Source organism: Typopeltis vanoorti, chromosome 20 (assembly GCF_054136105.1).
Source record: "Typopeltis vanoorti isolate ZY-2024b chromosome 20, IOZ_Tvanoo_1.0, whole genome shotgun sequence".
Taxonomy (NCBI): Eukaryota; Metazoa; Arthropoda; class Arachnida; order Uropygi; family Thelyphonidae; genus Typopeltis; species Typopeltis vanoorti.
Genome location: NC_143568.1, coordinates 99,411,709 through 99,435,098, shown reverse-complemented (window position 1 = coordinate 99,435,098; position 23,390 = coordinate 99,411,709). Strand labels below are relative to the sequence as shown.

The 23,390-nt window shown below is 33.8% G+C and overlaps 1 protein-coding gene across 3 annotated transcripts in view; it reads right to left on the bottom strand.

Annotated features, from left to right (window-relative positions):
• Positions 1 to 23,390, bottom strand: part of LOC150095705 (uncharacterized) — a 338,480-nt gene that overhangs the window by 129,485 nt on the left and 185,605 nt on the right. For all 3 annotated transcript variants that reach the window (XM_090410275.1, XM_090410277.1, XM_090410278.1), the window contains exons 11-13: positions 15,100 to 15,283; positions 12,967 to 13,215; positions 3,210 to 3,440 (exon numbers count right to left, since the gene is read on the bottom strand). In XM_090410275.1, coding sequence (XP_090266401.1) covers positions 3,210 to 3,440; positions 12,967 to 13,215; positions 15,100 to 15,283 — 664 coding nt within the window. The remainder of the gene's footprint in view (positions 1 to 3,209; positions 3,441 to 12,966; positions 13,216 to 15,099; positions 15,284 to 23,390) is intronic.

Below are 23,390 nucleotides of genomic sequence, written 5' to 3'. Positions count from 1 at the left end.
TCTGGCAAGAACATAGAAAATAAATATCAAGAAGGTGGCAAGATATTCTGAAGGTTGTTCAAGAAGCTTAGAAATGGAGGAAAGAGTGCTGTAAAAAGAGTTAGAGATGATAAAGGTGATATGAAAACAGGAGAAAAAGATATCCTTGAAGTATGGAGTAATTACTTCGAAAAATTGCTAAATGAAACAAGCAATTTTTTGATAGCACGGTGGTAAAAAAACACTCAACAGGCATACAGTCAGGAACACATATCCATACTTGAAGTAGAAAAAGCCATCAAAGTCTTGAAATGTGGAAAGACAGCAGGAGTATTCGACCAGAAATGCTAATATGATGGTATAAAAGTCTTAGAGTGGCTGTACTGCATAATTCAGAAGGCCTAGACAGAGGGGCAAATTCCTGATGATTGGAGTACAGCTCTAATAGTATCTATATATAAAAAGGGAAATAAAACTGTATGTGAGAATTACAGAGGTATTTCCCTACTGAGTGTTCCGGGCAAGATTTATGCCAATATACTTGAGAAACGGTTAAGAATTGTGGAAGAAAAGCTTGGTGAGGAAGCTGGATTCAGGGTAATAGAGGCTGTCAGGAAGAAATCTTCACTTTACAATTAGTTCAGAAAGCATGGGAATATAACAAAGATCTGTATTTAAGTTTTGTCGATTTGGAAAAGGCATACAAGGTGCCAAGGGAGAAGCTATTCAATACACTACAGTTATATGGTGTTAATGGGGCATTATATCAAGCAATACTTAGTCTTTATTTGAGTTGCAAGTCTGCAGTTAGAATTGAAGGAAATACAGATAATGTTAAATCTGGTATGAGAGGGGGATGTACATTATCCCCTCTGTTATTCATTATCTATATGGATCACATTATGAAGGAAAGTAGTATTAAACATGATATCAGAATTGAAGATGTTAATGTCAGCTCTTTACTTTATGCGGACGATGTTATACTTATAAATAAATCCGCTACAAGTTTGCAAGATTGCCTGACTAAATTGAATAACTGTTGTAATAGGTGTGGTATGAAGTTCAGCAATAAAAAGACAAAGACAATTAAAATAGGTAGAACCATTGAAAATGTTAACTGTGTTTTGAATGGGGAACCTGTGAAACAAATAAAACATTTCAGCTACTTAGGTACGAATTTTAGTGAAGATGGTAAATTAAATATGGAAATAGACAACAGAATCAACAAAGCTGGTATGGTGGGAAGTCAACTGAATAAATTCATATGGAATAAGAGAGTAATTAGTTGGAACACTAAATTATCTGTATACAAGATAGTGTTCAAACCAGTTTTAACATATGGATCTGAACGCTGGGTCAGAAGTAAAACACTTGACCAAAGACTAGAGACTGTAGATCTCAGAATCCTGAGAAAGATTAGGGGCATGAACAAATGGCATCAATGGCAATATCATATTAAAAACGAGGATATTAGGAAAGAACTTGACATTGTCAGCATCACAGGAATGCATTAGCAGAGCTAATCTCAAGCGGTATGGTCACTTGAACAGAATGGGCGAGGAAAGATTAGCAAAACAAATGTTCTCTGCCAGTTTGGCAGGAAAACGACCCAGAGGAAGACCAAGAAATAAGTGGATTGATACAGTACAAAGTGCCTTAGACGATAGAAATATAAGATCTGATAATGTTGGAGTCTTGACAAGTAACAGACTGATTTGGAGGAAAATTGTAGATAGGACGTTAGTAATAATGTAAATTTTTCATGTAGTACTATCATATCCTGTACACCCTTTAAGGGTACATGTCAAGAATTTGCTGATGATGATGATAGTATTTCTAGTGATTTGATTTCCTTTATTTCCACAATTTTCCTTTGTGTTCTGTGCATGATTTACTGTTATTCTATTGTCTATTAATTGTGAATTATCTAGAAAATTCAGTTAGCTATCGTGAAGATATTGAGCTTAAATGGAGCTTAATCCTAGAAACTTAAGTCAGGACTTTTCAGTATTTCAAATAACTCATTTTATTCTAGTGGAATTTGCTGAAGTGTGCATTTGCCGAAATTACTTTAAATCTATAAACAAATCAATAATGGCTCACTTATTAATGAACTTAGTTTGATTTTAGACATCGCCTGTGCAGAAAGAATGTTCAGATTAAGCTATTAAAAAGTCTGAAGGACAGTAAAAATGGCAAATTTCATACATCAAATGAGTTGAAAGACTCTCCATCTGAGGTACCATATTTTCCGAGGTATAAGACACTCCTATGTATAAGACGCACCTAAGAAATTTAATACAATTTTCTGGAAAAAACCTAAACTTTAATGTATGATTTAAAAAAAAAAAAAAATGAATAAAATAAGTAATTTTTTAATAGTAAACTGATCTTTCAGAAACCTGCAAAACCCATGTCACTGTCATCTGACTCTTCTCTATCATCATTAATTTCTTATAATATAAAAATAATTTTGTCTTCATATTCTTTTGCCATTTTTTGACTGATTTTTGTTTTTGTATGCATACAAAGTCCACTGCGTTTCATGAAACGGTAACACCATGACACACCACCTTTAAAATCTTCAATGTTATGCTCATAGGCTACTTTGACTGCATGTGTACGAATCATTTTTGTTGAAATGGCAATGCCGTTTTGCTGATTTTCTTGCACCCATTTCAAAACTTCGGTCTCTAGTTCTGGCCACTTCGCAATTTTTCCACGTTCCGCGTGCTTTTCTTTACACAAATTGTACAAAATCTCCTTCTGACCATGCCAAGTTCTTAGCCAATGATGCGCTAGGAAGTCATGTGAAGGTCATGCATCAATTTGATTGCACCATTAACTGCCTACAAAGATCTTGGAACATAAAAGGGAGTGCATATGACTTTGAAAAGAGGAAACAATCTTTACTCTCATTATATAAGACACACCCCATTTTTAAGATGAATTTTTAAGGTAAAAAAGTGCGTCTTATACACCGGAAAATATGGTATATATACGCCCTGGCAAAATTCGATATCATTTAATATTGGCACTCTTGCAGTGCTTTCCACTACTCCATCAATCTCTAAGCAAATTAACCTGCTCCTTATTCACTGTCTTCATTAGTTAGCTTTCAAATTCTCCAGACTGTAGTACCCCTACCTATCTTTTAGTGCAAGTGAAGGTTATCAAACTACATAGTAAAAAACATTACTTAAAAATATATACATTAAAAAACATATTACCAAGAGGAGAAGGTATCCGACCCTGAAGAGTTTGTCCAATAGCTTCATTAAGTAGTGGTGACTGACGAGGACTAATTCCTCCACCCAATGATGGAATTCCAAGTGGATTGAGTTCTTGCGAAGATGGGGGACGGTGTTGAATTAAGGGTGGTACTGGAGGTGGCTGATTGTGGTGTTGCTGTTTTATTATAGAATTTAGTAACTCTCTTTGACGCTGTTGTTGGAGTAAAGCTGAAATAAAAATATTTAAATACAAGTTGATTTTCAGAATTATGGATATGTGTCACTGTTTTATTTTAAGTACTTTGAGCATACTGCAATACAGTCATATCTTGGGGAACAACCTGATTCATATCCTGTATAATATCTATGCTCACAATGGTAGCATTTCTAAAATAGGTGACAAAGAAGAACTGGGCAAAAAAGATAACCTACACAATTTTAGTACTTTGTCCAGTTCCATAAGTCAGTTATGATTCATTAGTTAGAATCAACAACTGCAGAGCTGTTTTTAGCATTACTGTAATAAGGCCAAATTGCTTACAGTGTTACCTGATTAAGTAAATCTGAAATAGTATTAAGCAGCTCTCCTGTAGTATAACTGTTATAATGCTCCTGAAAAGAGCACCAACTGTCACTGGGATTCTCAATTGATCTAGCACACTCTGCTATCAATAAAAAACTTTTCTCTTGTCTTAGGAACAGTTCAACGGTTCTGACCAATTTCATCTGAACTAAATTTTTTCTGAAGTGTATTGATGTAGAATATTTCTTCTTGTTTAGTTACTGCATTTTTTTTTTTTTTTTTTTTTTTAAATGGCACAACAGTATGAAACATGTTCAAATAAAAATTTCAATATCATTTAACTGGTCCACTGGTACTTCAAAGGAAGCAAATATGCAATTCAAATATCAAAAGTGATACAAGAAAGGGTCGAGTTACTACAAAACAAATTTCACAAACATTGAAAGGTTGGAATGTTTTATAGAACATAAGTGTTTATAATTAGCTATGGGTTCAATTTCACACAAAGATATTGAGTGACAACTTCCAACAATAACTGGGCTATTTGGGACTAGCTGATAATCGTCAAAGGAACTATGAGACTAGTGTATTATGTCTATTAACTATGCGTGTTCTTCTGATTGCTTTCTTTTTGCAGGATGAGAAACCTTGCCACCTTCATGTGAAACCAGCTAATTTGCCTTCATTTGAAAGGTCTCTTATAAAGGTTCTTCACATCCTAGTTCCTACAATAGTGTAAGCAAATTCTGAGAAGACGAAGATGTGACAATTCCTTATGGAAACATTATCAATTGTTTTCCTGTTGTGATCAATTTTTATAAATTCCGAAAAATCACATTGATTTTACCTGAATAGAATGGTAACATCCCTATGGTTCTTCTAATATGTTTTCCATCTCCTTTAGATCTCTAACACTGAGTTAGCTGGTCTCAGACTGTGATGTAAGGTTTCCTACAGATGATCTGTTTTTAACATATGTTTTAATGCAATATTTATTCACTATGCTTCATGTTTCTGGTGGAATGTTGAAATAAACTATTTAAATTTATCCTTTCCTTTAATGTTACGTTGATAAGCATTCATTTTGGTTGGTAAATTATGGAGATTACAACCGCCTTAGAGATAATTAATTTCCTGACGTTTCTACCTTCATATGAAGGTCAAACTTCTGGAGTATATACAAAGACAAGCTATATTACATTCCAAACACTAGGCCAAAGTGGCAATGACTTGATCAATCATTATTCTACTGGCCAGATCTCTAGTGGGGAAAAAATCTACATCAAAGTTATATCATATTTATAACATCAACAGAGAACAAATTCACATTAATACTTTCAATACAGCAAAATTAGTAGCCTAATCAATATTTAACATAAGTGTGTTATGTTAAAGCTAAGATCTTAGCTTACTGCAGTCCTAATCATAATTAACTCTTAGAACAAAAGGTTATGTGGATAGAATATGTGCATCCCTATTTTTGGGATTTCTGGACACCATTATTGTTAAAATTAGGGTGGTTGATAAGAATTTCACATGCCTCTAAATTTTCACTTATACCATGTTTTGGTGTGATGTAAAGAAATGTGCCCTTCCATTCAATTCTATGTAGAGCATTAAGGAGATGATCAGGAAGGCCAGATTTACCATAGTTATTAAATTTAATTTGTCATTTATGTTCCTCTTTTCTGTGCATCCTGTTTTATCTATACAAGACAAATTACAGGTGCCATAAATATGGTATACACCAGAGTGGACTAGTGGAGGAAGTGAATTCTTGGAGGAGTTGAATAAGTTCTTCAATTTTGCAGGGGGTTTAAAGGTGGCATTAAGATTGTATTTCTACATTATACTGTTTATTTTATCTGATGTGTATCCCTTTAATATATGGAATGGCTACAGTTTTATGTAATTTATTTTTAATTTAATGTAGTTTATTTTTGTTTTTAAGTGAAATCTTGTGAAGAATTCTATTGATAGTATTTTTGTTGTAGCCATTTTTCAGGAAGGTGTTGCTGATAATGTTTAATTCATGTTTAAGTGCTTGCTAACTGTAGCAAATCTTTAAAGCCCTATTTTTTTTAGTGTGTTAATGATACCTGTGTTGGTGGTGGTAAGAGTTTTATTGGCCAGTATGTATAGACTTCCAGTAAACAGTGAAGGAAAAACTGCCAAAATGAAGACATGTGACAAGTCTACCTAGAAAATGAAGGGCATTCTGACTTTCAGTTACAATCAGTGGCGAGTTATGGAAATTTTAACAAAGGGCTCGCATCATCAGAGCAAAAAAGCCCAACTTAGCCCTTATAATACTTATATTGCGACTTTGTAGAGCTTCTGACAGATATGATAATTCCTGTATGATATCAATCATTAACTTTGTAGAGCTTCTGACAGATATAATTCCTGTATGATATCAATCATTAATGCTAGATCTTTTAAAAATTCCAAATTGAGAAGTCAGTTTAAAAAGCCCTTATATTTATCGTTCAATGCAAAATGCTTGCATAAAGCTGAGTAATTTCTCCACAAAGCAAGACATGTTCGTAAACTGCAAGCCCCCATCGTGGTCCAAACACACACTGATCTTTAAAATTTCGATACCAAGGTCTTTTGCAATCGTATTTAATTCTTGCTGATTTCTTGGTGATTGATGATAAAAAGCATATAATTTATCCATAAATATTTCAAAATGATTTATTTCTTTAATGTTTTTTATCGAATCGTCTAATGCTAATTGTAAACGATGAGCTACGCAATGCCAAATCACAATGTTGGGAAATTTTTGTAGAAGTTTGATTGCAACACTGATTTGTTTCTGAACATTACACTAGCTCCATCAGAACAAAATACAATAAGATGATTTTTTAAATTATCAGAAAATCCATATGAATTTAAAGTAGCAATTATAGTAGCATGTATACATTCCACAGTGGTATTTTCTAGTTCTAGAAGATTATTAAACAAGAAGAACAAGGGGACTCGCAAATTTGAGAAAAATTTTACAAAGGGCTCGAGCGAGCAGCTTATAGCTCACCACTGGTCACAACTGTGAATTGTATATGTTTGTGTTGTCTGTTTAGGTGGCTGAGGAAAGTGTCTATTGTCTTGCAGCCATGAGACCAGATAACAAAAATATCATCAACACATCTAAGCCAGGCTTTTGGTTTTAAAGTAAAGGGATCTAGAGCACACTGGGGTTTTCCATACAAAAGTTAGCAATTTGAGGGATGGGGAGAGAAATGGTGAGCCCATAGTTGTGCTTTCTTGCTGCAGGTAAAAAAGAAGTACTTTGCCACACAATATAGCCATAACGTAATACATGGTCAAAAAGAGCAGTGATATTGGATGGGAAATTGTCCTGTAAAAGAAGAATTTTATAAGCCCCTCTCCCACTAAATGTCAGGCCCGTAGAGTAACGGATCATGGAGACTACATGGTTGTAGTACCCACAATTTACCATATTTTTATTTAATTTATATTTAACTTAGATTTTATAATTATAAATTTAAAAATCAGACACTTTAAACATATACAGGGTAGCCCATAAGTCACAAAGGGGTTTAAAATGTGACTAGCTCTTAACTAATAAAAATCTTCAGGTTCTGTATTTTATTATAACAATAAATAAATTATTTAAATAAAAAAATAAAATAAAAATAACAAATAAAAACATTAAATGTTGAAATCCTTTCATGGCTTATGGGCCACTGTATGTGTGTGTGTGTGTATATATAGGAACAAAAACCAAAAACATAAGTATGCACTGACATTCAGTATATGATGCTTCTAGGTTATCTTCATTTTCCTCTTAATGCACTGTCAGATTAGTCTGTAACCAACAATAACTTGGTTTCACAGAAATCCAATTAATGTTATGATAGTGAAGTCAATTCTATCTATTAGGCAAGTGTTAACTGCTCGTTATCTCCAGTGGCAATTTTTAAATTATGCCTTTTGTATGAGAATATGTTTAGAAGTTATTAATATTTGTTAAAATTACATTGTCTATTAGAATTTAGTAATACTTCAATTACTGAAAGTTCGCACAGATAGCCTAGGTTGCGAAGTGCAACAGTATGGTTGCACTTCACAACCATGTGCCTGGAGAAGGAGTGTCCTAGGTTTGATCCCCGTTGACATGAGGAGTTCAAGGATCTTCCTCAGCCATAGCCAAGTTAGCCAGTCTTGGGTGTGGACAACAGGGTCCCCCCCCACAGTTTATCTGGGGGTTTTCATTCCACAAGCAGGCAAATCAGCCCCATGAAGACATGCAGATTAATAGTCATAAATATCGTCCTTAGAGGATGCAGCAGAGGAGTGCCAAACTGGCTGCATTAATATGCTAGTAAACCCCTCATTAGGAGAGGACTCAACCTCATTAGGAGATGGACGAGAAGGATAGGAATACTTCAATAATACACTTCTTACTGTTACATCATCTTTTGGTGAACATCATACAAAAACAAGAACTACACAGTCAAATATAAAACATGCTTAATGTTGCATGTTCAAGCAAGATTAACTAGGTTACAAATGATTGACTAATGTCAAATGCTGGAACATGTGTCATTGGCACCAATGAGTTTTATTCTAGACACATGTTGGTGAAATTACATAATTCATTATTCAGTAAACCTAAGATGGATGACTAGATTACACTTAAATTTATGTTAGCAATAGTCCTCTCAGAAATGCACGATGGCTTTGTCCCAACTGACTCATGAGATGCCTAAAAGTAACATGGCTAAGTGGAAATATATGCAAAAAAAAAAAAAAAAAAAAAAGAGCACTGTGGTATATTGCCACCACATTGCTCTTTCATATATTTCATGTAGTCTGACCAAAGATATTACATCCACATCTGATTTCCTACAAATCAGATGTAGGATTTTATCTCTGTATGTTACCAATGTCATCTCTGAAATATCACTAACCCCTCCTACATAGGAGGAAGACATTTCTACCATGTGCTTCTGTTTTATCAGAGACAATGGATCAAAGAAGTTTTATTACTCGCCTTTTGCTGTAACTAGTGCATAATAAAGTCTTACTTGAAGTAGTTCAATTCAAATCTGGTAGTTTTGATTTATGAACTCATTCTGAATTTGCATGTTTAAGATAAGCTTCTGACACCAAGGATAATGAAACATAGCACATATCTTTCAGTATCTGTGTCAGCAGAGGTTATAGAATCAAAGTCAAGCTAGTTACTTGATTCTGATATGATCACAATCCATTAAAGGCAGTGTGCATTTATTCTTAGCTTCCAGGGCGAATAGCATATGTTGTTCAGATGATATACACAGGACCTCAATTCAGATGTTTTCTTATATAATTAAGATGTCATCAGCATACCAGGCTTCACTGTTATATTCTACTGCTGTATGTTCAAACATTCCAAAAACAACAAGATAGGAAGCCTCCACAGAGAATAAGGAAAGCTTTCATTGAAAGACAAAACTTCTTCTGATCATCTGAAAGCCGGTATTTGTCATACAATGATAGAATACAGCTATGCAGGGAAGAGATCCAATTATCCAATATATATATATATATATATATATATATATATATAATAATAATAATAATAATAATAATAATAATAATAAGATAACAGCTAGTTATTTGTATATCTGCATAAGTGGCCACTGATATTTCTTTTTCACTATGAAACTATCAGTGTCAGCCCAGTGATACTTTCATAATGGAAAGCAACAACATCCCTGTTTTGTGAATTTTGGATAAGCCACATATCCAGGGTTTATTCTTTAAAGTAGTTTACCATCCACATGGCATGTTATGTAGATGGCAGAATGAGATTTTTTTTTTAATCTACAATGTACATTCCACATGGGCTCGGTTTCAGTTTTGCTGTTAGTTACTCAGTATTTCATTCAACCTTGGTTATAATCTGTCACAACAAGGATTATGGATGCATTTCCTTGTTTGAGCACAGAATTATGGTAGTGCTTAAAAACCCCTCACTCTTTTTTGTTACTGTAATATTTAGTACTGCTGCACAAGGAGGGCTACACAATTTGGATACAAACTACATTAGCTCTGAAATTTGGTAAGCTATGAACTAGTGAAAGAGCTCACTAATTCACCAATGAAATTAATCGAAGGAGGATGTATGCTGATCTGAGAAAAACTAAACAGTTAATTGTACCTAAATTAGTAATGAAAAATACAGAAATATATCATCAGTAGTGTTTTATACACCTACATGGAGAGAGAGAGCCCATATACAAGAGGTTGGTTGATCAACCCACTACCCATATATGTACATTTGTATGTATATGGGTAGTAGGTTGTTCTGTGGGTCTCAGGGTGCACTGTGAAGGGATTTTGAGCAGCAGCTACACATGTTCCAACGAGCTTAGTACTAAGTGGGGAAATTATTTGATGCTATTTCAGATGAACATTTCCATGGAAATATTTGTAAAATATATATATTGCAAAAACCAAACATCTGTGCGAAAGTGGGAGCGGGGGGGGGGGGGGTTGTCATAAGTCTCATTGCTCTCCTTTGTATTGAGTCAATCAAGTATTATGAGGGTGTTTTTAGGGGGGGGGGTGAACCCATATGTGAAAGCAGTATTCAGTAAATGGGTGGATTTGTGATTTGTATAAGGTTAGCAGCTGTTCAGGGTGAAGTATTGTTCTGAGCAAAAGAGAAATCCTAGTTTTCAGGAAGCTGAGAATGCAATGGTTGTGATGTGCTTTTGCCAGGAGAGACTTGTTGTCAGAGTAATTCCAAGAAGAGAAATCTCGAATTGTCTATAAATTTGGGTGTTGTCAAAAATAATACTGGGAGAAATCATTCTTTTTTTTTTTTTTTTTTTTTTTTTTAAATGAGAAATAAGACAGAACTGGATGCATTTAGAAATGCTAGTAAGGACTGATAACATTTAAGATTAACAAATCTAAAATTCTCATACAGTACATGAATAAGGAAACAAGCATAGTCTACTATAGCAACTTAGCATAGCAGCTCTGCCTATGAGTATTTTGTGGGAACTTTTTGGTAGTCAGTTATGATGAAGAAGCTCTTGGTATGATGGCATTTGATGTAGTAGATGACTGTTAAATAATTTTATAGCTGCTGATTACAAGTTAGTACTGCAATGAAATCCTGAATTATACTGAACTATGATTTTTATAACATGCATTTTCCAGAGGTTACTTTTCAAGTGATGCCGAGTTTTGTTTTCTTTTAAGTAAACAGTGTTGATTAGCTTTCTTCATTTAATTTCCAATGTTAAGATCACATGTTTTTAAACATAAGATTTATTAAAATAAATAATATAAACATACAAGTTCTGTAAGTCATCAGACTTACATGACCAGAGGCACAAGACTTGTATGAAAAACTAGAAAAAAAAAAATTCACCATAGATGTTATAAGAACTATACTGGTACATACACACAAAGTGAAAAATGCTGTATTAACTAATTTGCAAGCATTGAAACAATGCTAATTGTTGCTGTCACATTCTGTGGCAGTTTTGTCATATTCAATTTTGTGGATATTAGATTTTTGATCAATGCATAGCAAACTTGGATTTTTGCTACATTGTGTGGGGATATAGAGCATTTCTGAGGCTTCTTTACATTTTCTTATAAAAGAGTTATGATCAATATACAGCATTTCTGTTTCTTGCCAAGATACTTTGTGGCCTGTATTTGTAAGGTGGAATGCTAATCCTGATTTGATTTCTTCATTTTCTTAATGTCTAATGTGTTTAGACATGTGAATCTCTCTCTTTCTTCAGACAATCATGTCTGGCCTACAGAGCAAAATGCCACAAGAGCAATGAATTTTGTATATGCCTGTTTTTTCTTTTCTTATGAGAGATTAGCCTTCCATACAAGAAATACAGGTCACCAAGTAGTTTGGCAAGAACATTACGCAACAGAATGTGACAGCAACAAATAGCATTGTTCAAACACATTAGTTCAAACATATTAGTTAATGTTTTTTCCTCCCTTTTTTCTGTTACTTTGTTTATATGAATCTGTGTTGAAGTTCTTATATCTTTTGTATAAAGAAGGCTAGGAAAAAAGTAATTACAAGTCTTGAAGCCATGATGATGCAAGTCTGATGACTTATGGAACTGTCATGTTGTATCATCATTTGGAATTTCGGTTTGGACCAAGATATAGGTGGATTGATACAGTAAAAAGTGCCTTAGAAGACAGAAATATAAGTCCTGATAATATTGGAGTCTTGACAGGTAACAGACTGATTTGAAGGAAAACTGTAGATAGGAAGTTAGTAATGATGTAAATTTTTCATGTAGTACTATCATACCTGTACACCCCTTGAGGGTATGTATATATATCAGGAATTTGATAATGACTTATGGAACTTGTTGGGTTATACTGTTGATCTTAATAAATCTGTTTTTTTTTTTGTTTTTTTTTTTTTTAGAAATATCATGGCCTCAATACCAGAAATTAAATGAAGGTTTGCTAAGCCACAGAAATATTTGTGTTCATCTGTTAGTTTTATAGGTCTGCATGAAAATTAGAGAACAGAAGCAATAGCATAAAAAAAAAAAGAAGAATTATATCAAAAAACGGACATGGCATCATGAGCATCAAAATTGTGTGAATAAGGCTCATTTAAGGAAGTCATTTAAATAGAAAAGATAAGCAAAAAAAAAAAAGATTTGATATCACTATATCAAGAAATAACTTAGAAGACCAAGATATAGGCAGATTAGATTAACTTCAGTTAATAGAAGTTAATGGAGAGGGGATGTTGATAGGAAATTAATGTTAACTTAAAATTATGTAGTACTACCATCTTAAACAACAATTGAGAATGCATATAAGAAAATGATGAATAGTGACTGCAATTTTAATTTATTAAAAATGCCTAATAACACAACTTTATATTTTTAAAAAATAGCATCATATGAATAATTCACTGCAAGAGTGGCATATGAATTTATTCTTGGGTGACTCCATCAAAACATTACTTGTGTCTGGTGAGCATAATCATGCACTGTATTTGAACAACGACTGTTATTTAGTTATGATGTAACAACTTAATAATCATGAACACACCTGCAGTTTTTGTGTTTCACATGCATTTAACTTTTTCTAGTATAATTTTATTTTTTTATGTAAATTATAATATCCTGAATTCAGGGTGGTCATGACAAATATGACAAGCCATTTTCATACAATCTACTTTTCAGCTTTAAATTACTTACTTACTTGCTATTGACTGGTCATTGTGGTTACCAAAAGAGCCAATACTAGGATGATGCTGACTGTTCTGATTTGTATTAACAGATGAACTGAGAGTGGGGGTTCCAGATTGTTGAGTTCCTAATAATTTTGCTAACATATCTACTGTAACACCTTGAACGTTGTGCTGCTGCTGTTGTCTGCTCTGTTGTTGAGAATTTTGCATCAGCTGAGAAAATATGTCAGAATTGCCAATCTGGTGCTGTCTTCCTAATTCTAAACAGAAAGAAATTTTAATATTGTACTCTTTTTCAATCAGATTTTAAGAAAATATTCAACAGCTCTTATATGAATACCATTTTTGATAATATCCAAATTGGCTAAAACATCATTTATACTTTTATTGCAGTCTCCCACCAGGAGATTTAAGTCTATCAAGGATGGCCACAACATTAACTCTCAATTTCTTCAAAAAAAAGTGTTCCTAAATTACATTCGCATTTGAAAGAGAAACTAGAGAAAAAAAAAGTTGAAAAAAAAAAAATATATATATATATATATACAGGGTGTTCGGGATAAATTTGACAGTTTCGTAAGGAAAAAGAAAATCTTCTTTGTATCTATTAAATTTAATGAATTGACAAAAAAACATTACAGGCAGAGTTAATTACAATACTATCAACAAGATTTACTCAAAATAACCACCATTAGCATCGATCACAGCTTCAATTCTGCTTCGGAACCTCGAACAAGCTGATGCTACAGTCTCCCTGGGAAGGGCCGCAAAAACTGTTTTAATTTTATCCATTAACTGGGCTTTTGTATTACTGGAAGTGCGATTGGTGTCTTTTTCAACTGCACCCCATACAAAATAATCCATGGGGTTAAGGTCTGGGGAGTTTGGAGGCCAAACATTTGGACTGGTGAAGTCGTAGAAATTTTCAGACAACCATTTTTGACTTTTCCCTGAGGTGTGGCAAGGGGCCGAATCCTGCTGCCATACATACGGCCTACCATTGGCTACCCTTGTTATCCAGGGCTTGACTACAGTTAGCAACTCCACGAACAAAGCCCGAATTCCAATGCCAGGGTTCTTCAACACCTGTTCCTGCAGATTTGCGAGGAATTCTGCTGTACGAACGCAATCAGATCGTCTGCTAGGGATCTTTCTTCTTGCTACATCCTCGTAGTCACCATTGCAAGTCTCTAGTTCATGCCTGATTGTTTTTACTGTATTCAGGGAGCATTGGGCAGCAGTCGTAATATCCTTATTTTGATGGCGGGCACGAATCATCATGATACAAGTTATTCTCTTCCATGATTCAGGTGGGTTCCAGCTATCCATCCTTTCTGACATCTTGTATATGAATGAAGAAGGGTCCAAACTTTTAAATGAAGAGAAGTGTGTGTTAATACATGTAACTTACGGAAAAATATAATTAATTATAAATATGTCAAATTTATCCCGAACACCCTGTATATAACAGTTGAGCCATTTACTGGCAATAAGCAAATATTTAGTTTTCTTTCTGATCAACCTTGAATAGGCTAGCCTGTGCTTCTTCATATTCAAAAACTCTCCTTTGCATTCTTTTATCCTTGTTATACAGTACAATATTAACATGCTTAATGCAAATTGCATATTATCAAACATCTCTCATCAAAGTACTATTTTGCTTGATGTCTTTCATACGAACTGCACATAAACTGTCATTCAAAATTTCAGCAATTAATAAATACTGCTGTAACCGTTCACATCTTTTGCAAAGATGTGAACAGTTACAGCAGTTAAGCTCTATGGCTTTGTCAATTAAGTATTATTTTTCATTCTAATGATTTTTTTATATAAAAAAAATTGTAAAAGCAGCTGAAACATAATAAACAACTGACATACATACAAAATTACTACCCGATTTTTTTGATGTCCCAAAGCAGCTTTAGCTGAATATATTAACATATATCAAGTTTCAATCAATATGCACATTTAAGTTTTAATACAGACATGATTATTTTTGCAATTCATTTCAATTTATTTAAATAAAATGTATGAAATCCAAAATTGATGAAACGTTTCAGGAAACGGATATATCAGTGAGCATCATGTTCAAGTTTGGGTGGGGAATGATTTTCAAACTTTCATATTAATAATAAATTCATTACCTTGTAAATCACCAGCAGTATTTTGCAAGATTTTTTCACCAAAAATTTGCGAATGGTGTTGTGGAGAGCTTCTATCCATCATGTTTTGAAGCAAATCTTCTTCTTGAAGTGCTTTTGATTTATCTAACGGACCTATACTCAGAGATGGTGGCGATGCTGTCCGCCCATCTGCCAAATGACGTAACTAAACAAATAAAGAGCAAGGGTAAATAAACAGATGGAAAGTTCAACATCACTAAACAAAAAAAAATTCAAACAATTTAGTGTGGGTAATGATCTGATAATTCAAAACCAGATTAAATTTCTTTCCTCAAAGAAGAGGTACTTAAAGGTCAAAGCCATATAACTGAGAGTAGACCTCCACATAGCCTTTAAAGGATAGTGGAAAAACGACCAGAGTTTCTGACCTAACATCCAATCCTAACTTTCTCTTGTGGTGCACCCTGTTGGGTATCTACCTGGATACTGAACGAACGAGGATGGGCTGGCAATTTGGGATTTGAACGATCAAATTGCATTCTTATTGGCTTAAACCAATATACAAAATGATGGTACAACATGACAAAATTTCATGCCAGCTGGGGCATCGCCCTGGTTAAAAAAACCCACGTTTTTGCCAGGGAAGGAACCAGGGCGAACACGAAAAGTCAGCTATTGGAACAAATCTGAAAGCACACCACAACTGAACATCACCAGAGTTAAAGATCGGTACTATCAACATAAGAAGCCTGAATGGCAAAGAAATGGAGCTAGCTGATGAATTAAATAAGTACCAGATCGACATAACAGGGGTGACTGAAACAAAAAGGACAAAAACTGGTGAGATCTTTCTGAGCAATAAATACAAAGTGTTATATTCAGGAAATGACAATCAAGGAAAAGAAAGAGTAGTCATAGTATTCAATACTAAATACGAGACTAATCTTCTTGAATGGCAGGCAGTCTCAAGTAGAGCAATGTGAGTAAATATCAGAATGGGGAATTGGACAATGAGACTTATTTGTGCTTATGTTCCCACAGAAGGTTCTGTTAGGGAAGAAGTGGAGGAATTTTTTGATGCTTTAGAAAAACAACTGACACAATGAAAAAGGAAAAGTTGGTCCTTGTTGGGGATCTAAATAGCAGAGTAGGAAATGATTGTCAGACATACAAAAATATTTTGGGAAAATTTGGAGAAAAGTGAAAAGCTAATAATAATGGCAAATATCTCTTGAATTTCTGCTCAGGACATGGACTGGTTATTACTAACACCATTTTCCAACATAAAAATGTGCACAAATTCACATGGAGAGAAGAGGCAAGGAATAAGAAAAGTCTCATTGACTATGTTATTGTTGATAGTAATGTTTTTTCCTTGGGGCAAGACACCAGAGAGTGTACAGAGGATTTGAAATTGAAAGTGATCACTATTTAGTCTTGAGCAGAACATAATTGAATTTCATATTGAAAAGAATAACATGTAAGAAAGTTTTAAAGCGAATAAAAGTTGAGCAGCTCTCAGATGTGAACTATAGACTAAACTACACAAAGATTATTGAAGAAAAAATGAAAGAGTTTGAGAACAGGAACCAAACGTTGGAGATTCAGTGGCAAGCCTTGAAGAAAACAATGATTGATTCAGCCAGAGAAGCATGTGGTGAGGTAGTCTACAAGGATAGCAAAATCAGAACTCCATGGTGGACACAGGAAGTTAAAGAGGCAGTGAAGGAAAAGAAGAAAGCATATCAAAAGTTCCTGGCAAATAAGTCAGCTTTTTCTCTTAGAGAATACAAAGACAAATGTAAAACTAACTAAACAAAATTCATGGAAGAACTTTTGGCAAGAACATAGAAAATAAATATCAAGGAGGTAGTAAGATATTCTAGAGGTTGTTGAAGAAGCTTAGAAATAGAGGAAAGACTGCTGTAAAAAGAATTAGAGATGATAAAGGTCATATGAAAACTGGAGAAAAAGATATCCTTGAAGTATGGAGTAATTACTTCGAAAAATTGCTAAATAAAATAAGCAGTAATAGCACGGTGGTAAAAAACACTCAACAGGCATACAGTCAGAAATACATATCCATACTTGAAGTAGAAAAAGCCATCAAAGGCTTGAAATGAGGAAAGGCAGCAGGAGTAGATGATATTCGACCAGAAATGCTGAAGTATGTTGGTATAAAAGTCTTACAGTGGCTCCACTGCATAGTTCAGAAAGCCTGGACAGAGGGACTAATTCCCGATGATTGGAGTAGAGCTCTAATAGTACCCATATATAAAAAGGAAATAAAACTGAATGAGAGAATTATTTCCCTACTGAGTGTTTTTCCTGGCAAGATCTATGCAAGTAAACTTGAGAAACGGTTGAGAAGAATTGTGGAAGAAAAGCTTGGTGAAGAACAAGCTGGATTCAGGCCAAATAGAAGCTGTCAGGATCAGATCTTCACTTCAAGACAAATAGTTAAGAAAGCATGGGAATATAACAAAGATCTGTATTTAAGTTTTGTCGATCTGGAAAAGGCATATGACAAGGTGTCAAGGGAGAAGCTATTAAATATGCTACAGTTATATGGTGTCAATGGGCATTATATCAAGCAATATTTACTTAGTCTTTGTTTGAGTTGTAAGACACCAGTTAGAATTGAAGTACAGGAAGATAGTTTAATGTTAAATCTGGTGTGAGACAAGGATGTACATTATCCCCTCTGTTATTCATTATCTATATGGATCACATTACGAAAGAAAGTGATATTAAACATGATATCAGAATTGGAGATGTTAAAGTCAACTCTTTGCTTTATGCAGACGATGTTATACTTCTAAATAAATCCGCTACAAGTTTGCAAGATTCCCTGACTAAATTGAATAACTGTTGTAATAAAATATTGTATGAAGGTCAGCATTAAAAAGACAAAGACAATAAAAATAGGTAAGATTGTTGAAAATGTTAACTGTGTTGTGAACGGAGAACCTGTGGAACAAGTAAAACATTTCAGCTACTTAGGCACGATTTTTAGTGAAGATGATAAATTAAATATGGAAATAGACAACAGAATCAATAATGCTGGTATGGTAGGAAGTCAATTGAATAAATTCATATGGAATAAGAGAGAAATTAGTCAGAACACTAAATTAGCTGTATATAAGACAGTGTTCAAACCAGTTTTAACTTATGGATCTGAGAGCTGGGTCAGAAGTAAAACACTTGACCAAAGACTAGAGACCGCAGATATGAGAGCACTGAGAAAGATTAGAGGCATGAACAGATGGCATCAATGGCAATATCATAATAAAAACAAGGATATTAGGAAAGAACTTGACATTGTCAGCATCCAGGAATGCATTAGCAGAGCTAATCTCAGGTGGTATGGTAACTTAAACAGACTGGGCGAGGAAAGATTAGCAAAACAAGTGTTCTCTGCCAGGTTGGCAGGAAAACGACCCAGAGGAAGACCAAGATATAGGTGGATTGATGCGGTACAAAGTGCCTTAGACGATAGAAATATAAGATCTGATAATCTTGGAGTATTGACAAGTAACAGACTGATTTTGAGGAAAATGGTAGATAGGAAGTTAGTAATGATGTAAATTTTTCATGTAGTACTATCATATCCCATACACCCCTTGAGAGTACATGTCAGGAATTTGATGAAGAATAGTTATGCTATTTTTTTTATTATTTTTATTTATTAACTGCTGATTTAAAATAAAATAAATTTTATATTCAAATAAAAATCCCTTTATTAGGTTTTTTTTTTCTTCTCAGAATTAAGTAAAAACAATTTCTACAGCTCTCTGAAACTCAAAATTTCCAAAGCAACTTTTATTAAATGTAACAATATATGAAAATTTCTCATAAAACATAACACAACGTTATCTTAGTTGATCGAGTGAAATCATGCAAAAAATCATTTCTGACTCAAAGCTTAATTTTTAGCAGTGACACAAATAAAAATATGTAATCCAGTAAAGATATTTTACTAAAACTATGGTGTTAAATTTGATATTTTAGTTATAAACAATGGTTATCTTCTTGTGCACCCACCAGGATACCAGATTGTTAAGTGGTACACTATTAGGATCCATAAAAAACTAATAATTTCTGAAATGGTTAGTTCAAAGCTAAGGGTGAGATAAACCTTAGCACTCTTCATAAAGGCATTCGAATTTGTCAGTGCTTCTGAAAGTCAGAATAATATTTTAAATCTCTTAAAAAAATTAGTCCTATTCTTGCAGCACATGAAATTAATTATACTAGCCACAGGATCCCTTGGAATGATGTAAAGATGCTACAGAGAAATAAAAATTTGCTTTTCAAAGAAAGTTCAAATTATTCACCATCTCAATCTTGACTGCAATGATGTGCTAGCCTTGCCGAAAAACAGAAAATTAAATAGCAACTATTTCTTAATTTTATTTATTTTTTTAAGGAACCTAGTAGTGTAATAATTAACAACCTGACATTATCACAATTGTGCATAAGAAAACAACTGCTTTGATAGCACATTATTGTAATTTTGTGCTATCTGATTTTTTTACTATTTTATTCTTCTACAATGAAGATAATTTATGATACACAAACCAAAATAACTAATTTAAACTTTTATCTTGGTAAGACACTGTTACTGTTGCATATTTTCCTTATTTCAAGGGACTTTTCATACTTCTCTCTCTCTCTCTCTCTCTCTCTCTGCCAGAATATTTCAGCAGCAATACTTTCTAGCCTCTTGCACAATTTCCCACCACCCATTAAGATGTGCAGAAAGGTATAAGCACTGGAAGTAGCATAGAAAGATCAACTACAGTTTGTAGAATTTTTTTTTTGTTGTTAAATTATTAAACTCTTGTTACTGATTGCACCAATTGTAAAAATAGGCTGCTTGTGATATTAGATTTCTATTCCGAAATCTAAACACACAAGCAAGACCCTAGATATATGTATAGTGCTGTGATAATTCTTCCCTATTCTTGAATATCAATCTTACTCAATAATTAAGTGAATTGAGTCTTCACACTTCTATACAGAATATAGTTTAATAATATTAAAATACATTAAAAGAAATATAAAATATTCTAAATTTAACTTCAACAACTGAAAGTAGTCTTAAAATCCAATAAAACAATTAAACATCACTTCTTATCTGGGCCCAAAATATTCCTGCTAAAAAGAACATGTTTCTTACTTGGACTAAGTTCCTCTATATGAGAAACTTCATTTATCAAGATCCAAAATTCCTATAAATTTCTTCCACAACTGCTATTCTGGTTATCTTTGTAACATAAAAACTAACATCTTTTAAACTTTTTTCTTTATGAAAGTCTATTATTACTGGAACCTTTTCTAACTAGTTCCAATTTTTTTCCATATCTCTCTATATATATCTTCTCACAGCTCTTTCCCTAGCTGTTTACTAATTACCATATTCTTTTTACTTGCACCTGCTCCAGCACGCATAGCATTCCTGTTCCACTTCAGTCATGAAGCAGTAAAAACTCACTTTCAGTAAGCTAAGCAAGTCTTATTTTAACCATACACAAACACTAAATTATAATACAGTAATCCTTCGATTAGTGCGCCCCCGATTAGTGCATCTTTTTTTTTCGATACCCAAATTCGATTAGTGTGCCCATATACATCTTACAAAAAAAAAGGTTACAAATTTTAAAAATTTTCTATGTATACATTTTCATGGCTAACTATTTTAAAAAATCACTCACCAGAATGAAATAAAATAATTTAGTTATCAATTTAAAACATTTTACAAAGTTATTTTTAATGGCATACTACACTACTTCCATGCATACTATGTTCCAAATTTTTACCACCAAATACAACTTCTCTCATACAACCTATGGACCAGGGGATTATCACAACCTTTAAGGCATACTACCTGAGAAGAACATTTAAACAGGCAATAGAAGCAACATCTGGGTGAAAATTATATGACATTAGTAGAATTCTGGAAGAAATTTAATGTTAAATCTGCTATTGAAAATATTCATCAATATTGGAATGAAATTACTGCTAGCAATATGCGAGCCATTTGGAAGCACATTCTTCCACACTGTGCAAAAAATTTTGGAAACTTTTCAAATGAAATGGATAATGTTGTTGAGGAAATTGCCAACATCAGACATGAACCGGGTTTTGATGAGAATGACAATGATAACGTCCAAGAGTAAATATCATTCTGAAGAATTGAGTGATTCAGACCTGCTAAATTTGGATGCAGAGCGGGAAGATCCCGAAGAACATGAAGAAAATTTAACCACTGATAGTCAGCCAAAAGAGATTTCACAGAAACAATTTGAAAATATTTTTCGTACAATCAGTTTTTAAGCAGCAATGCTTAGAGGCTAACCCTGATGAAGAGAAAACCAGTAAAATTTGCAGAAGAGTAGAAGAGGCCCATACCGTCAGTTGTATGAAGAAAAAAAAAGAATTCCTGCCAAACTACGTTAGCTCAATTCTTTGTTAAGTAGAATAATAAATTTATATTCTGGATGTTTTATTGTCTTTCAGCTTCATGATTTTCCTTTAACTAGGTCCTGAGACATTCCTTAATTCTTTTATAAAAAAAAATAAGGTTCTAAAAAGAAATTTGAGAAATGAATTATACTTTTCCCCATAGGTTATTATATTCGATTAATGCACCTGTTTTAAGGAATGCATTAGGTGCACTAATTGAGGGATTGCTGTACTTACTTTGAATATACTAACTTACAAGCAAATTTTCTGCTACATCCATGGTATACATAAACATGATATGTTCACTATGCACAACTATTACATTATATATGAACAATCGAGCTTTTCCACACAATATAAATGCATTAACAACAGAAACTGATTATTTGAAACAGAAAACCCAAGTTTACAATTGCATACTGTGGACCATTAGTCCAAGAACAAATTATTTATATCAATTTACCAAGCTGATATTTTGCTACACTTCAATCTCATCCTCAGAGCACAAAAAACACTTCACAGAACACAGCACCAACAATCAAGCAATTGTGAAAATAAAATTTCAACAGATAAAAACAAAAGTTCTATCAAGATGCACACAAAGGCTAGATTAAAAGTAGCCTAAAAAAGTATTCAAATTAAAGCAGTCACCACACTTGTTTTAAGGACTGCTTCACTGCTAAAGGTGATTCCAACTTGAACTTGTATAGCTTCAATGTAGTACTAGTTTTATTACATTTCATCCTATGTGAAAGGTGTCCAATATTAGGGTTTCCGTGTGACCATGTATTAGACAGCCTTAATATGTTATTAAGGGTGTCCTTAATGATGTTAACATGTGTTTCATGATGTTAATATATGTGACAAGAAGAACCATTAACATATGTTAATGGTTCTTGTCACATTCAATGATGTGTGGTTTAAAAGTGGTTGTAGATTATATTTATGCAGAACTTTGGATTATCTTCAAGACTTACCCAATATATAGGCACTGTATGCAGTATTACCCTATTTCATGAAGGCTAAAGCCATCAGCTACAGAAGAGTGACACAAATTAGTTCTGTGGCGTGCACTAGGACATAAAACTAGACAGCTCCAGCCTAAAACCCCACCTCCTGTGTATGTGGAAAGCAATGCAGTGACTTTATGCAAGTATCTTTCAATGCACATTGACTTTTCTATAAACATAAAATGATAATGAACCATCTGAAAGAGGTGTCAAGAAAGGGCAGACACATCTACCTAGATCACCCCTGAAATGCTCAATACGATTAAGGTCAGGCCACCTGGGTGGTCAATCCTTAGATAGTCCTTTTTCGAAGATATTGGTCCATGAACTTCGCTTGATGAGGATGATCGGTATCGTCTTGTAGGATAAATGTCTTTTATTACACCCAAGACAAACATAGGGGTACAGGAACTCATCTCAATAAGTTGCAGCATTCATTGTTTCACCAGGAAGCACATACACGTCACTGCATCTACCCAACAAAATGCCACCTCAAACCATCACACTACTTCCACCATAAGTATTGCTTTCATAGATAATAGAAGGATAACACCGTTCCCTGTTCTTTCCAGATCAGAACATACTTGTTATTGCTATGTGGAGTAAATCAGGACTAGTCTATGAACAATACAGACCCCCATTGGTCTTGGGTCCAGATGAATGGAAACTGGCCTATTTCAAATGCTCTCTCTCTCTCTCTCTCTCCCCCCTCCTGTGGCAACATCTACAGGAATATTTCTCTGATATTCCTGTAGCTGATACAAAGACAAATCATAGCTAATTTGGGGTGGCACTGCTGTTTTGACAAGCAGATAATTGGAGATCTGTCACCCA